Raw genomic sequence first — 14,924 nt, 5'->3', positions numbered from 1 at the left:
AATTTAGTTTAAAAACTTGGCAAAGAATTCCACTTCCCTCACCATTGAACCCCTCAAAAGTCCAAATCTCTCATAAAAAGTAAGTTCCTAATTTCCTGTATCAACCCCTGCAGGTAGACCTACTCTCATAGACTTCTTGGCTACTAGAAGTATGGGCCTTAAGAAACATCATAATGCAGAGGGGTTTTCTGAGAGCTGTTGTTCTGTCGAGGCTCATCAATGGGAAAACCTGGCAACACTGGTGAGAATACTGTCTGTGGCTAACTTCTTAATGGAAAAATAGAAAGCCAAACACAGCCTCTGGTGGGATATTGAGGGAATAGGAATCAGGAACTAAAGATTTATGACTTTGGGCAGATATAGTACCCAAAGAGCTTCTGTCATCATCCACTAACCTTCCCCAATTACTGCTCAAATGTACTTAACTTGGCACTGATGTTTTAACATTCTCTAAGAAAGAAGAAAAGCAGAGATTCATGGACCATCTATGAATGAGCAGCACATACTAGTAAGCCTGGGAGTATGATGCTGAAACACACATCATTACAAAATGAACCTCACTGCAGCCCACATGTCCCATTTTTATTCTCTAATCAGCTCTTGTATTTCAGCCTATCCTTCCTTCTCCTCCCCATATCATCTCATTTGGGTTTTTCCCCTTTTGATCTGTATGGATCTGTGTATATACATACTTATGTGGTTTTGATAGAAGCAGTTTCCAATATTTTTGGTCTAGCAAATACTGTGCCAACTCCTCAAATCTCTTTGAGACTGTCTCATAAACTAAAGAGAAATGTTCACATGAACTGCTTATTTTTCCCAATAGTATGTTTTAAATTAAGACAGAAAGGATCCTCACTGAGCATGGCTAACCAGAAATCAAAAGACAGATCATCCAAGTTTCAAGTGCTATTAGGGTTGGGGATAAACAGAAATGAAACTACAGGGTGGTTAAAGAGAAAGACTAACCTCATAGAAGAGTAAGGGGAAGGGCAGTTGCTGCCACAAGTGTACAGAGATGCAAAGTCAGACATCTGTGACAGGTCAGGGGCAGGGGGGTTGGTGGCAGGAAATAAATTTTGAAGACTGGGAAAGGTTAGCCTAGGTTGAATAATACAAGCATAGGCTCTTGGCACTAAATATCTGGGTTTAAATTTTTATCTGTAGCCAAGTGATCTTCAGCAACTAAAAGTATGAGCTGAATATCAGTATATCCACCATAATTTGAGGATAAATAAGTACATTGCTTAGAACATAACATGGTATTCAGTAACTGGCAGCTTTTATACTTATACTTAAGGATAAAAGGGTTCAAAAAAGAACTCTAGCCTACTAGTGTTGACAGCTTTTGGAAAAAAGCAAATAGCTATAAATCTAAAAAACAAGAGCAGTCTCTTACAAGCTAGAGGAGTCACAAGATTCACACTCAAGGCCACAAAACAGTGAATCTTTTACTAGATATTAATATTTTAAACCACATAGCTTAACAGTAATGTTAATTTTACCACTAGGTGGCAACGATACAGCTGAATTTCACCGGCAAGATGAATTTTAAAAATTGAGCAAATCCAGACAGAAATTCCAAGAAGCTTTTATACATTTTCATATTAGGAAAATGAAAATTTCTTTTATATACAACTTAATTTATAGCATAATGTATAATTAGCTGATTCGATAATGTATGTTAATTTCTGATGCTTTTTTCATGCAGCAATTTTCAAACAGTTCTCATCACAGAAGTCTTTTTTAAAAAAATCTGGACATGTATCATGAAGATAACAGAAATAAGGGAAAGCTAAAAGTATCTTTGAAGTCTTAGAATTCTAAGAAAGGCACTATAAATATAAAATGCAAAATATTTCAATTTAAAAGTTAAACCTTCAAAAAAATGACCAATAGAGAACATTTTTTTAAGGGTAAAAAAAATGCCTGATAAATGCCTATTTATCAGGCAGGATGAAATAATATGGAGACCCACATTGCTTTTAAGTTATAAATTAAATCAATATTCATAAAGCCTTTTCAAAGTCTTGAATAAAAAGTAAATTTACTAAGCAAATTTATCAAAATTCAAATTTAAATGGATTCTAGAAGAAAGAATACCTTTTTACAAGTGTCAAAAGAGTAAATGATGAAATTCCTTAGAATCTGGCACTTTCCATAACCATTTCTGCTTTCTTCATAAAACAGGTCACAACCTATGGCTTGTTAAAAATCAATAAAAACTTTATTCATTTCTTTTTCTTTTCGTATCAAATAAAAGGGGAAGGTATGATAAGTTTTTTCAAACTATAGACATTTCCAAGAACACAGTAAAAAAATCTAACTTTAAATTCCCAAGATTCTTCCCCATATATAAGGTGGGAGTTCATATCACCACATGTAACATTACAAAACCTGTACTATAATTACATGAATAAATAATTACCCAATTCATAATATAAGACCCAATTAAAACAAGCCTATTTATTCCCTTTGTATAAATAACCTAAAGTTCCCCAAATTCTCAACTCGCACTTCTCTACAAATAGATCAGAATATCTTTCATATATCAGCTTTCAAATAGTTTTCTTACTAATTTAGTAATCACTTCATATATATTTACTTCCAGAAAAATCTCCTCCCCTTGCCGCCTAAACAAATGTTAAGAGAACAGAAGTAGCATTTCTAAGTTATTTTTATAATTACAATTCATAGATCACTGTTTCCTCATTATTGGACTTCACTTTCAATTATTGCAGACCACCCTGAAATCTAAAATATAGATTATTTCTCATTCTGTCAGTGTATGCAGAACACAAAATATAACCATTTAAGATGTTAACACAAGTAAATATTACTGTGGCAGCCCTCATAAACCAAACAACAGATTTCAGTAAAGTGCTCAATCTGTTCACTGTTATCTGTAAATTTTTTTTGAGGTTTTAGAGAATGCCACTGTAATAGAAGGGATAGTTGCAGATCTACCAAAGTAATACACGTGTATGTGTAATTTTTTATCTATACAGAATCAGCTTCCAATTATCTGCACAAATAAAGGAAGACACACAGATGATTCAAAACATAGTCCTCCAACACTTCAGATACATTTCTGTATCTGTATTTCATAGGGCTGTGACTGAGACTTGACAACACAAAATTAAGCCACATTGCAGAGGTTAAGAGTTACAGACACAATTACCAAAACTATAACAATGAAATGCCATTATTGACTTGAGGTTGTCATCTTCTGTTTATTTCTGATGGTGGCTCGAAGTTTACGAATCACCAGTTTATCAGGCAGGATCATATCACCTTGTTGTTCTAGATAATCCAATAAATTTTCAGTCCATTGGAGAGCAGCTGCATGATTAATATGTTTCTCTGGAATCAGTTCTATTTCCTCCTCCTCATTTTCACTAGATTCGTCTGTCTGGCCTTGTGCTCTTCTGATGATTTCACTGTCAGTTAACACTTCATAGCCTGGCTCAGTACTGTCCACTTCAAGCCACTTTTCAATGTTCTCAGTAGTCACATTTTCCAGTCCTTTGGTATGCTGTAAAATGGTGGACACAGTAGCCATGGAAATATCTTCTTCATCAAAGTCCAAGCCTTCTTTTTCCTCTATGGTAGGTAGAATCTTCTTCCATGCTCTGCTAATGGTAGCTGGCTTTACTAAATTCCATGCCATTGCTATTTCATAAAGTGCATCTAGCAGAGTTAGCTTCTTCCAGAATGATTTCAGGTCATTACCTTCTTCCAAGTTGTTCTGAAGAAGACCTGCACGATAATTTCTCTTCATTGTCGCTACGACCCCTTGATCGGAGGGCTGGATCAATGAAGCCACGTTAGGCGGTAAATATTTAGCAAATATTTGACCATCATCTGACCTTAGGACGTTTTCATTTGGATGTGTTGGTGAATTATCCAACAAGAGCACAGCCTTTTCCTGCAGGCCTTTAGATCTTAAGTACTCCCGAACCTGTGGCACAAAGATCTTATCAAACCACTGTCGGAAAATGGAAAGATCCATCCATGCACCTTTTTGGCTAAAATAAGAGACTGGCAGGTTTGAGGTGTCCGTCGACTTGAAGGAGCGAGGTTTCTTTGCCTTCCCCACAACACAGAGTTTCAGTTTGTGTAAACCTGTTGCATTGGCACAACACATGATAGTGACTCTTTCTTCAACTGCCTTGTGCCCAGAGACACTGTATTTACCTTTGATCGCAGAAGTCCTGGAAGGTAGGCATTTCCAGAAGAGTCCAGTTTCGTCTGCATTGTAGATCTGTTCTGGCTGTAAGTTCTCTCGTTCAATGAAGTCTCGGAAGTTGTTACAAAAATCTTCCACAGCAGTCTCATCGCCATTCAATCTTTCATTTCTAATGTTAATCTCCCTAATGCTGTGCCGCTGCTTAAAACGAGTTAACCAACCAGCAGAGGGGTTGAAATCACCATCCATTCCCAGAGCATAGAAAAAGAACTCTGCCCTTTTCGCACAAATCGGGCCCGATACAGGATTCCCTTTCGCTCTCTGCTGGTTGAACCATTCTAGCATGGCCTTGTCCAGCTCCTCGTACATGGATGGCTTCATCGATTTCCTCTTGGCCAGAAGACTCGTGGAATCAGAACTGCTTGCGTAAGTGATAATCTTTTCCTTATTTTTCCTTATATCCCGAACTGTAGTCTCACCAATTCCATAAATCACTGCCAGCTGCTTGGAGGAGCCTCCGTCTTCGAGTTTCTTTATTATATCCAGCTTATCTTTAATGGTCAGTACCACCCGCTTGCGCTTCCCCGACATGCTGGGGCTCGGGCTCGGGCTCGGCTCGGGCTCGGCTCGGGCTCGGGGCCTGGGGCCCGGGGCCTGACCCAGTGTGAAGCAGTCCACAGCCCCCCTCTTTCGCAGACTCCGGCTCACAGCCCTGGCCCCTGGGCCTGGGGGCCCCGACCCCGCCCCGGCCCGCCCCGCCCCGGCCCGGACCTGCTGGGCCCGCCAAGAGAGGGCAGAGCAGGAGCCGAGGGGGCGAAGTCTGGGGGAACGGCCTGTAACTCAGATGGGCGGGGGAAGAGGCCCCGAGTCACCGCGGATAATCCGGATTATGGACATCTGTGCTATTCCCCCCGTGGCCGCGGGGGCCTGCACCCCACGGTCGCCCCAGACCTCCTCCGCGCCCAGACCCAAGGGGATCGCCCGGCACCGGCCCTGCCACACCCCAAAGTTGCGGCGGAGCGGAAGAGCCGGGCGCCGGGCACGGGCTCCTTCCCCGCGGGACCGGCTACGTCTGACCTCTTCCACCGCGAGCCACACCTGCCCGCGCCGGGCCGCGCCTGCACAGCCGCTCCGGCCCCGCGCAGCCCGCCGGGCCCCTCTCCCCGCCTCAACTGGGACGGGACCCGCACGGCTCCCGGACTAACGCGCGGCGACCGGAAGACGCCCCTCCCGCCGCCGGCCCCGCCCCCAGCTCCTCCCAGAGGCGGGACTTCCGCTGCTCCCCGGAAGGAGGCGGAGCACCGCCCGTCCGGGTGGGTCCCTGGGGCGGAGGCGGGGGCGGAGGCGGAGGCGGAGGCGGAGGATCTTTGAAAGGTGAGGGCGCGGGGCGGCGCGGGGCGGCGCGGGGCACCTCGGGGCGAGGACTCGCTCTCGCTCCGGCTGCTCCCGGCGTATGGACGGAGCGGGGGAAGCCGCGCCTCCCGGCGGGCGGGGAGAAAGTCGTTCCCGCGGGCGCCGTCGGGTGGGCGGGAAGACGGTCCTCCGGGCGCCGCCTCCGCTCGCGGCCGCGGGTGCGGAGCTGCAGCGGGCGGGGAGCCCTTTCCCTCCGCGCGGGGCAGTGGGCAGGGCGGCCGGGGCGGGGCGGGGCGGGGCGGGGCGGGGCGGCCTTCCCGGCCCCTTGCTGACTCTCCGGGTGCGGGAGAGTTTGTGTCGTGCCGGGGCCGGGGTTTGTGTCGTGCGCGCGCGTCACCGCGGAGCCCGGAGGGTCGGTCGGGTTTCCCAGCTGCGGCGCCCTCGCCCCCGGAGGCGGAGCCGCGCGGCCGCCCGCGTCCCCCGCGTCCCCCGCGTCCCCCGCGTCCCGCCGGAGCAGGTTGGTAGTCGAGAAAACGACTCCGACGTGGACTCCCGAGAGCATCCTTCTCTGCCGCTCATCCCCGCTGGGTTTAGAGAGCCCCGGAGGCCAAGCCGGCCCATGCGCTCTAGGCGAAACCGTGGAATATTGGTTCGTTGATTCCAAGCGGGGCAAATTGGCTTTCCTCCCTTTATATCTTACCATTCCCTGTTTCTGTCGTGTGGTGCTGCCCTGCCTTCCAGTAATGGGAGAACTGTGGTAGATCTGCCGACGGCAGTGTGAAAAGACCTTAATCAGAATCGTGCCCCGCAGCCGTTAAATCGTGCGCCCCTAGTAGTTGGATCAGATTGGGAGCTCCTTGGGAGCAGAGGCCGAGTCGCTAGTTTCTTCCAGTAACGCCACAGCTCAGCCTGTGCTGGCACATAGTATGTACCTTCAGTGACCATTTCTTTGGTCAATTAAGGTTTCCTCTCCAAACTGCCCTATGGAAGGAAACGTCAGGGAGGGGTGTTGTTTTACAAATAGGAATGCACCCCTCCTGGTGGAATTTCAAGTAATGGTTGGGGTTCCACTGCCCTTCTGGCCTTAAAAATGTAAACTGCCACCTGACAGGGCAAGTGATTCCTAGAATGAATCTTTGAATGAACTGACCTCAGAGTCTACACGTAAGGGATATTTCCTCTGATGAGAAATTCAAGTAGACTCATCAAAGTACTTTGAGTGGTAGAGTTACTGTGTGAGAGAGCAGTATGGATTCTTACCTTGCATTCTTGCAGACAGCGTAGCTTTGTAGATGCCTTTTATGTGACTTTAACTATGAAGCACAAAGATGTGACAGTATTGACCCTCTTCATTTATTTAATGCTTCCTGTGTGCAGTTTCTTTGTTTTTCTCTTTGCCTAAAGGTAAGGTATCATTAAAGAAGCTTGATTAAATTCTCATTTCAAGAAATTGTATACTCATCATATAAAGAAATTACATCCATTGCATGGATTCTTTTTTTTTTTGAGTGAATTCAAACGATCAAGAGATGTCTTATTCATCAACCTGCCTTCACCTTCTCATTCTCTCCTCAGGTTCAGTTCACTTTTTCCCTCTGTCATCATTCTTCCCTCCCCAGCTAACATAGTAAAAGTATTCACAATTTTAAAAGAGGAGCCAACCATATTTAAATTACCTTCTTTTTCAATGACATAATTTTTGGCATTATTGATAAAATAGCAGTTTTGAAATATGAAGAGAGACCGTGGAAATTTGGCAGTTGGACAAATGAAAGTTGATTTATTTTATTTGAACAAAATTTGTTTCTTCAAATATTCAATATTGCAGTTTTCCCAAATAAAATTTTTTTTCTCATCGGAGACTGACTTTTTTGGAATTTTTACTTTTGGACTCAATGGGGAATCCTTAAGTCTTGTGATCAGTGTCATCAATAAGATGGTAGAGGGAAGTTTCAAACTTTCATCTCTTTTGCACATTCTTTTCTTGCCAATTGGATGGACGATTTCCAGAAGTTTCTGGCCTAACTCATGTGCACTAAAATTCTGTTACATAACTTTTTAAAAAGCATGTTTGTAAACTCTAAACTATTTTGATGATTATTTTATGAAACTAAAGTTTAGCATGAATGAGAGATAGAATAATGACTTTTTAAAGGCATGATTTTTACTACCTTATACAAATATAATATTGGCAGCAGTCATTGTATAGAACTGGACGGGGAATCAGGAGACCTGGTTTCTTATCCCTGCTTTGTCACTAACAAGCTGTGTGATCTTCGGTAAGTCATTTAAACTCTATATCCTTGGCTTTGATATTTATAAATAAAGGTAGACAGTCATCTTCCTTCTAGGATCATTGTCAATATTTAAAAACATATGAAAATGCACTAAAAAATTCCTATACATATAGGATTTTTTAATAGCTCAACCATGTGCAGTGATAGGTATTTTTATAATGTCACATTCTTACTCATCTCTACCATTGTCATAGGAGGTCACCTGTTGATATGATAAATAACTGTCTTTTGACATGGTACAGCTTTGTGAGATAGTCATCTGGTGTACATGAAACTGCTGTTGAGTACTAATACAATCATCTTTCATTTAATGTTCCTGCTGTTCACACTTGCTTTAGTGTATCTGCTGAGACTGTATTTGTCATTTGTTTTCATAAATATTTTTTCTTTTTTTTCCTCCCAATTCAGACTTATTAGAAAGACATTGTAGTGTAACGCACATGCACAGTTTGTTCAAATTTAACTATCTGTGCTTAAAAATTACTTATTTGCACTATATGGCTTCACGGTATCAGTTGCGTAGTTTATCTGGTGCTTAATTTTAAAAACAACAACAGTAATCTGTTTAAAACCTGGAGAAGAACTGGGTGGACCTACTGTGAAGCAGTACAACATATAAAAAACATACCTTAAAGAGATTTTTTTAAAAGTAGTTTTGACCACAGTTCTCATCTTTGTTGATTTTAATACAAGCCTTCTGTAGTATGCAACCCAAGTGTAATTTCAAGTAACAGAATATTTTGTCTATTGACGAGGATTTCTTAGATTGCTGTTACAATGCTCTGTTATCTCGCAGCAGTTGCTGTTGTAAGGTCACACTTCAGCCTACAAAGATAATTTCTGGTGTATAATCTTAGCAACCATTATTCTGATTTTACATGAATTGTTACCATTCTAGAAACTGTCACATTGCCTTTTAACATAACAGAATTTGTACAATAGAATGAGCAGTATTTCCTTCACTCCTACCCACCCAAAAGAGGAATCATCCTGGAAAGCTATAAACTTGATTGAGTGATACTGCCATTGCTCAGAAAATTTTGGCATTCTATTTTTGGATTATTTTCAAAGTTACAGCACATTTAAAAAATACCTGTAATGGCAATTAATATTCGTCTTTCGAAATTAGATTTCATTTCTGGAAGCTGCTAACAGTCCCTAAACTAAAACAAGTCAATAAAATGGGTATTTAAACCAGTCTTTGGGATTAAAAAAAAATAATAATAAGGAGTATGGTTATTTTCATATTTTTAATGTATTTTTTGATACTATGTTTTATCATAGTATCAAAGATACTATAGATACCATAGTATCTCCATTTTCTCCATAGAAAATCTCCATTAATATTCTCCATTAAATTAATATTTAATTTTAATATTAAAAAAAAATAATAATAAGGAGTATGGTTATTTTCATATTTTTAATGTATTTTTTGATACTATGTTTTATCATAGTATCAAAGATACTATAGATACCATAGTATCTCCATTTTCTCCATAGAAAATCTCCATTAATATTCTGTGCCGTGGTGCAAATATTGGAATAATTAGACTTACAAGGTGATTTCTTTGGAGATAACTCTCAATAGAACATATAAGTCCTAAAAAAATAAAAAAAAAATTTAAAAAAAAACATATAAGTCCTTATACATATATTATGAGGTTAGTCTCATTACAGTGTGATCATATGTCTGTTTTCCTTAGCAACTACAGAATTAACTATGTGTTACTCTTCTAGTTATCTTACTTCTCTCTTATTGTTCCTTTATTATATACTTGTGGTAAATTTAATGGAGGTCAGTCTTTGCTGAATCAGAAACATACAGTATTTGTTTTCCTTCCCAATATCATACTTTGCTTCACCATGAAACTTTAGTTTTTCACCCAGTTTTGGATTATTAGTACGTTTTCTGTTGGATTGTATCTTTACCTTTGTGTGGTTTAAAGCCATTGCCATTTTACTAAAGTATAGTATAAAGTGTATCACCTTATTGAATAAGTGGTCTCTTAATTTTGCACTGCTGTCTTTTCTCAACTACTACTTTATAACTTTCTTCATATAAATTGATCCTTAATGTTATGATTCATATCATTTCTCCGTTCAGAATCCTTTGCCTAAGGATGAATGATTCTGGTAATCCCACCCTATTTTTCTATAGTTGTCTCTTTTTTCCCCAGCATAAAGCCTTTCTTCACACCCTTTTGGTCACACTTAAATTACTTAATGTACCATGTTCTCTCTCAGTGCTGAAGTTTTGACCTTAGCATTTTTACATGCCTGAAATCCTATTCTCTGTCATTCTTTTTGTTGAAAGATAGCCATTCCTTTAGTAGTCTCTCAGATCATACCTGTTCCATAAAATCTTAAGTGAAGGACTTGCTATATTGTTCTTCTGCATCTTTATAATTTTATTGCAGTTATTTTTATCTCTTGTTTTCTATCAAATAAATACCTTGCATTTTTCTTAATATATGTTGGTATGTTCTACCCATGGATAATCTTCTGGAGAACAGGACCATTATTTTTCTACGTATCCATTTTAGCACAAAATATAGAATAATTCAGAATAGATTTTCATATAATTATTTTATAGATGTTCAATAAATTGTTGAATAACTATTCTGCCATCGTCACTTAGATATTTTATATGATTTTTACCTTTGTGAACCATTTTATAACACCAAATAAATATAGTTTGTACCATAAATGCATTCATTGTTGTAATCTGGTTATCATTATTGTATTCCTAATAACTTTTTTTGTAGAAGCTTAAGTGAAAATGGTACATGTTAGAAGACACGAAACAAGGAAAAATTCTAAAACTCAAGAGCGTGAGCAGAAATCTCGAGTGGATTGGAGGCGGACTAAAAGAAGTAGTATCTCACAGTTACTTGATAGTGACGAAGAGTTTGACAGTGAGGAAGAGCTTGACAGAGATGAAGAGTTTGATAGCAACGAAGAGCTTGACAGTGATGAAGAGCTTGACAGTAACAAGGGGTTTGATAGTAATAAAAAGCCGGAAAATGAGAGAGAACTTACATTAATTAAAGTTGAAAGCAAAGGTAGTAACTGTGAGCATCTCATGAACACTGGCAACAGTTCCACATATGAAGAAGAAGAAAACAAAAACAAACGTAGAAGTATTGACTTACCAGATCATGAAAAGCTTTTAAGTCAAGAGGATGATGATCTCAATAAACATACAGGACAAATAATAGAAGATGACATAGAAGAAGAACACATCAAACGAGGGAAGAGAAAAAGGATCTCCTCAGTTATGTATGACAGTGATGAGAGTGACGACAGTGATATCCTCGTTAGAAAAGTAGGTGTTAAACGTCCACGTAGAGTGGTTGAAGATGAATGTTCTTCAGTGGAGATGGAGCAAAAAAAACCTGAAAAAACTTTAGCTGCAAGAAAGCGAGAACAATTCCAGAAACTGAAAGAACTCTCAAAACAAAGATCTCGTCAGAGACGCAATAGTAGTAGAGATTTTGAGGTGTGTTATATTTTATTGGTTTTGTTACTGTTTATACATTTCCTTAAAGTGTTTAATTTTTATAAAAAAGTGCTGATTCCATTCTGTTTCTCAATTCTTGAATTTATTTTTTAGTTAAGTATCCTTAAACACATTTGATCGCACTGTTGTATCTAATATACTGTTTTATCATGAGCCTCAGTTTATCACTGTTTTAAAATTGAAAGACTGTTTGATATGGTCTTTCCTCTTTTTACCTTCTACTTATAATCTTAATGTCCAGTTTAAACACTTCATAGCATTTACCAAGGTATATTCTTCCTAATTCCAAAAGTTCAACATTTAACGTGACAAGACTTTTTTTTTTTTTTAAACATTACAATATGAAATTAATTCCCATGGATCATTGTTTTGGTCTCAGATTTAGTCTTTTAATTTCATATTCCATACTGACAATTTAAAGGTAAAAATTTACTGAAGGGTATATTTTAACTTAATTAGGACTCTGAAAAGGAATCCTGCCCAAGGAATGATGAAAATGATGATGAGGAGGAGGATGATTATGAATATGATGAAGATGGAGATGATTATATTATTGATGACTTTGTAGTTCAAGATGAGGAAGGTGATGAAGAGAATAAAAGCCAGCAAGGAGAAAAATTGACTACATCACAACTGAAATTAGTAAAACAGAATTCTCTTTGTAAGTTAATATCAAGAAAATGTTTTATCACTTGCTCTAATTATATTGAGTATCAAATCAGCCTTTTATTATCATGTTCTAAGTCATTGATTAGGAATTATGGTTTTATTTTTAGATAACTTTGTCACTCTGAAAATAGTTTATTCTAGTAGTTTCAGGAACCCTTTATACTCAAAAATTATTGAAGACCCCAGAGAGCTTTTTGTTTCTGTGGGTTATACCTATCAACGTTTACCATTGTAGAAATACAAAACAAATTTAAAATATATTTATTAATTGACTTAAACCAACATTAATAAGCTTGTTACACGTTAACATAAATAACATTTGTATTAAAAGTAACAATTTAAAATAAGAAAGTCATTGTTTTACATTTTAATAATTGTATTTAATATATAGCTTAATAGAAGGTAGCTAGGTTCTTATACCTGCTTTTGCATTCAGTGTATTTTGATGTTTTTGTTGAAGTAGATGAGAACAATTTTGTTCACATAGGTAGCTGGAAAAGGGAGAAAGATTTTAAAAGTATTTTCAAAATAATGTGGATATTCTTATTTGTCACTACACCCCAATTCAATAAGTGATTTTTAAAGTTAGTTGCAATATGGAATCTGAAACCATATAAATGATTTTTTAGTACTTACTTACATTGCATTCCATTAATCTGTCTTGTAGTTTGAATGGATCTTTTACCCATACATGACTTTATAGCATCATGCATTAGTCATTTGGAAAATACTGGTTCACTGGATTATGTAGATCTTCCAAATGTTGACATATTCCTTTATACAATACTTTTTAAATAACATTTGTTAATATTACCACTAATCTAATCAGAATTTTTTTAGGTATGGGGAAGCTATCAAGTTCACAGTAGTAGCAGATACAAATTTTCTAAAATTCTAATTTCTACTTAAAAATCTGTTTTTTTTAAGTCTGGTTTTTAAATCTATAGCAATGAGTTCTTGAAATCATAGTTCCCTTTGTTCTTTTTTTTTTAATATTTGACAAATGCTTCAATATCCATTGTTTATCAATCGTTTGTTCTATCTCTCCCTATCTATCTATCTATCTATCTATCTAGTCTATACCCAGTGTGGGTCTTGAACTCACAACCCCGAGATCATGAGTCACATGCTTGCAGTGCCTGGGTGGCACAGTCAGTTAAGCATCCAAGTTTTGGTTTTGTCTCAGGTCATGATCTCAGGGTTATGAGATCAAGCCTTATTACATTGGGCTCTGCTCTCAGCATGGAGTCTGCTTCAGTTTCTCTCTCTCTCTCTCTGTGTCTCTCTCGTGCTCCTGCTCTCTCTCTTTTTCCTCTCTCAAATAATTTTTTTTTTAAAGAGTTTCATGCTCTACTGACTAAACCTCTCAAGTGCCCCTGTCAGTTGTTCTTTCAAGTAAACATGGTATTTCATGATCAATGAGGTTTTTTTCAGCTCCTAGCTGCATTTTTCCTCAAAGTATGATTGATCATACTGTGATGCAACATAGGTATTTAATGCATACTTCCCATTTCATCCCACTGAATACTAAAAAGATGTATGTTCAAGATTTAATAAAATTAATAGTTTTTACTACTTATCAAGGACACTGTTTAGTGAAAGTAGCTTTTTACTGAGTGTATAGCATTGATGACTACAGTAATTACTACTGGTCTTGGTGCTACTGCCGTGATTCATATTAGGGAGCCAGCTGCCCTACCCATAGTTATTTTTTGTATTATCAATGTCAACATGGTAAAAACAGCATGATTATCTTAATGTTATTACTTTGATCTCATAGATCCCCTTGAATGGACTTGGGGACTTTGGGTGTGTACAGACCACACTTTGAGAACCATTGGTTTTATCAGGCCTATTGAAGTGTCAGTGAAACTTATCAGACATTGGAAGTTAGAATTTTTATGTTTTCTTACAGTTAATAAAAACAAACACAAATAACCCTAACACTTTAGGGTATCTTAAAATATGTATTATTTTTCTAATCTCTATAGTTGTACATAAATTCAAAGATTATTTTTATGATCTACAACTCTGGTAGAAACAGGCTGTTATTTTTTTCTTCAAGAATGGATTCTTTCCAGTTTTTTTAAATGGTCGTATTTACTAAAACTATGCGTAACATGGTTCAATATCAATCTCATGATTTATAATAAAATAGTAGATTGAGGTATGAATTAAATTTCAAGAAATTTATCAGTTATAGAGATGCCAATGATAAGCATCTGTATTTCAAAAGTCAATGACTACTTTCCTTACATCAGTAGTCACTTGTTTGCCTGCTACCTGGACACTGAAATTTTAGGGAAAATCAGTTAGGACATATCCCCTCATTCTGGATTATAATATATTATAATTTATAATTATAAATATTTTAAATTAAAATTATAAATAGAATGTGAATATTTTCTCAGTGATACATACCCATGCTTTCTCCTGCTAATTAATGAAAATTAAAGTTTATTATTGTTTCTCTGTCCTACATCTATATGCTTTTATTTTTTTAAGGGACAATTTTAGATATACTGAAGAGTAGAAAGCACAGAGAATTCCTACATGACCCCTCTCGTATATAGGTTCCGTATAATTAACATTTTGCATTAGTTTGGTACATGTAAAATTGATGAGCCAATATTGATACAGCATTATTAACTGTAGTTTATATTTTATCTCAGGGCTCACTCTTTGTGTTATACATTCTATGGGTTTTGACAAATACATAATGATGCAATATCATACAGACTAGTTTCACTGTCCTCAAAATCTCCTGTGCTCTACTATTCATTTTTTGCACTCTCCGCTGAACTCCTGGCAACCACTGATCTTTTTAATGTTTCCATAGTTTTGCCTTTGCTAGAATGTTTTATAGTTGGAATTACACAGCATGTAACCCCTTTCA

The 14,924-nt window shown here is 38.1% G+C and overlaps 2 protein-coding genes across 10 annotated transcripts in view; one reads left to right on the top strand and one right to left on the bottom strand.

Annotated features, from left to right (window-relative positions):
• Positions 1-1,437: 1,437 nt before the first annotated feature.
• Positions 1,438-5,452, bottom strand: JRKL (JRK like). The gene has a single exon (XM_072795083.1). The coding sequence runs from the start codon at positions 4,778-4,780 to the stop codon at positions 3,206-3,208; it is 1,575 nt and encodes a 524-aa protein (XP_072651184.1). The 5' UTR covers positions 4,781-5,452; the 3' UTR covers positions 1,438-3,205.
• Positions 5,425-14,924, top strand: part of CCDC82 (coiled-coil domain containing 82) — a 34,220-nt gene continuing 24,720 nt past the window's right edge. For 2 of the 9 annotated variants that reach the window (XR_012015979.1, XM_072795090.1), the window contains exons 1-3: positions 7,000-7,821; positions 10,605-11,338; positions 11,819-12,020. Coding sequence is in view for 7 of the 9 variants with exons in the window: in XM_072795090.1 (XP_072651191.1) it covers positions 10,619-11,338; positions 11,819-12,020 (922 nt within the window). In the remaining 2 variants the exon portion in view is untranslated. Of the gene's footprint in view, positions 5,564-5,909; positions 6,192-6,995; positions 7,822-10,604; positions 11,339-11,818; positions 12,021-14,924 lie in introns of those variants that run through there. The other 7 variants (XM_072795087.1, XM_072795086.1, XM_072795085.1 and 4 more) reach the window with 7 other exon arrangements.

The sequence above is a fragment of the Canis lupus genome, chromosome 23 (genome assembly GCF_048164855.1).
Source record: "Canis lupus baileyi chromosome 23, mCanLup2.hap1, whole genome shotgun sequence".
Taxonomy (NCBI): domain Eukaryota; kingdom Metazoa; phylum Chordata; class Mammalia; order Carnivora; family Canidae; genus Canis; species Canis lupus.
This window is presented reverse-complemented; position numbering and strand designations above follow the sequence as displayed.

What these genes read in the sequence shown, in the direction of transcription:
- JRKL (XM_072795083.1), bottom strand. Translation starts at nt 4,780, where the DNA reads ATGTCGGGGAAGCGCAAGCGGGTGGTACTGACCATTAAAGATAAGCTG.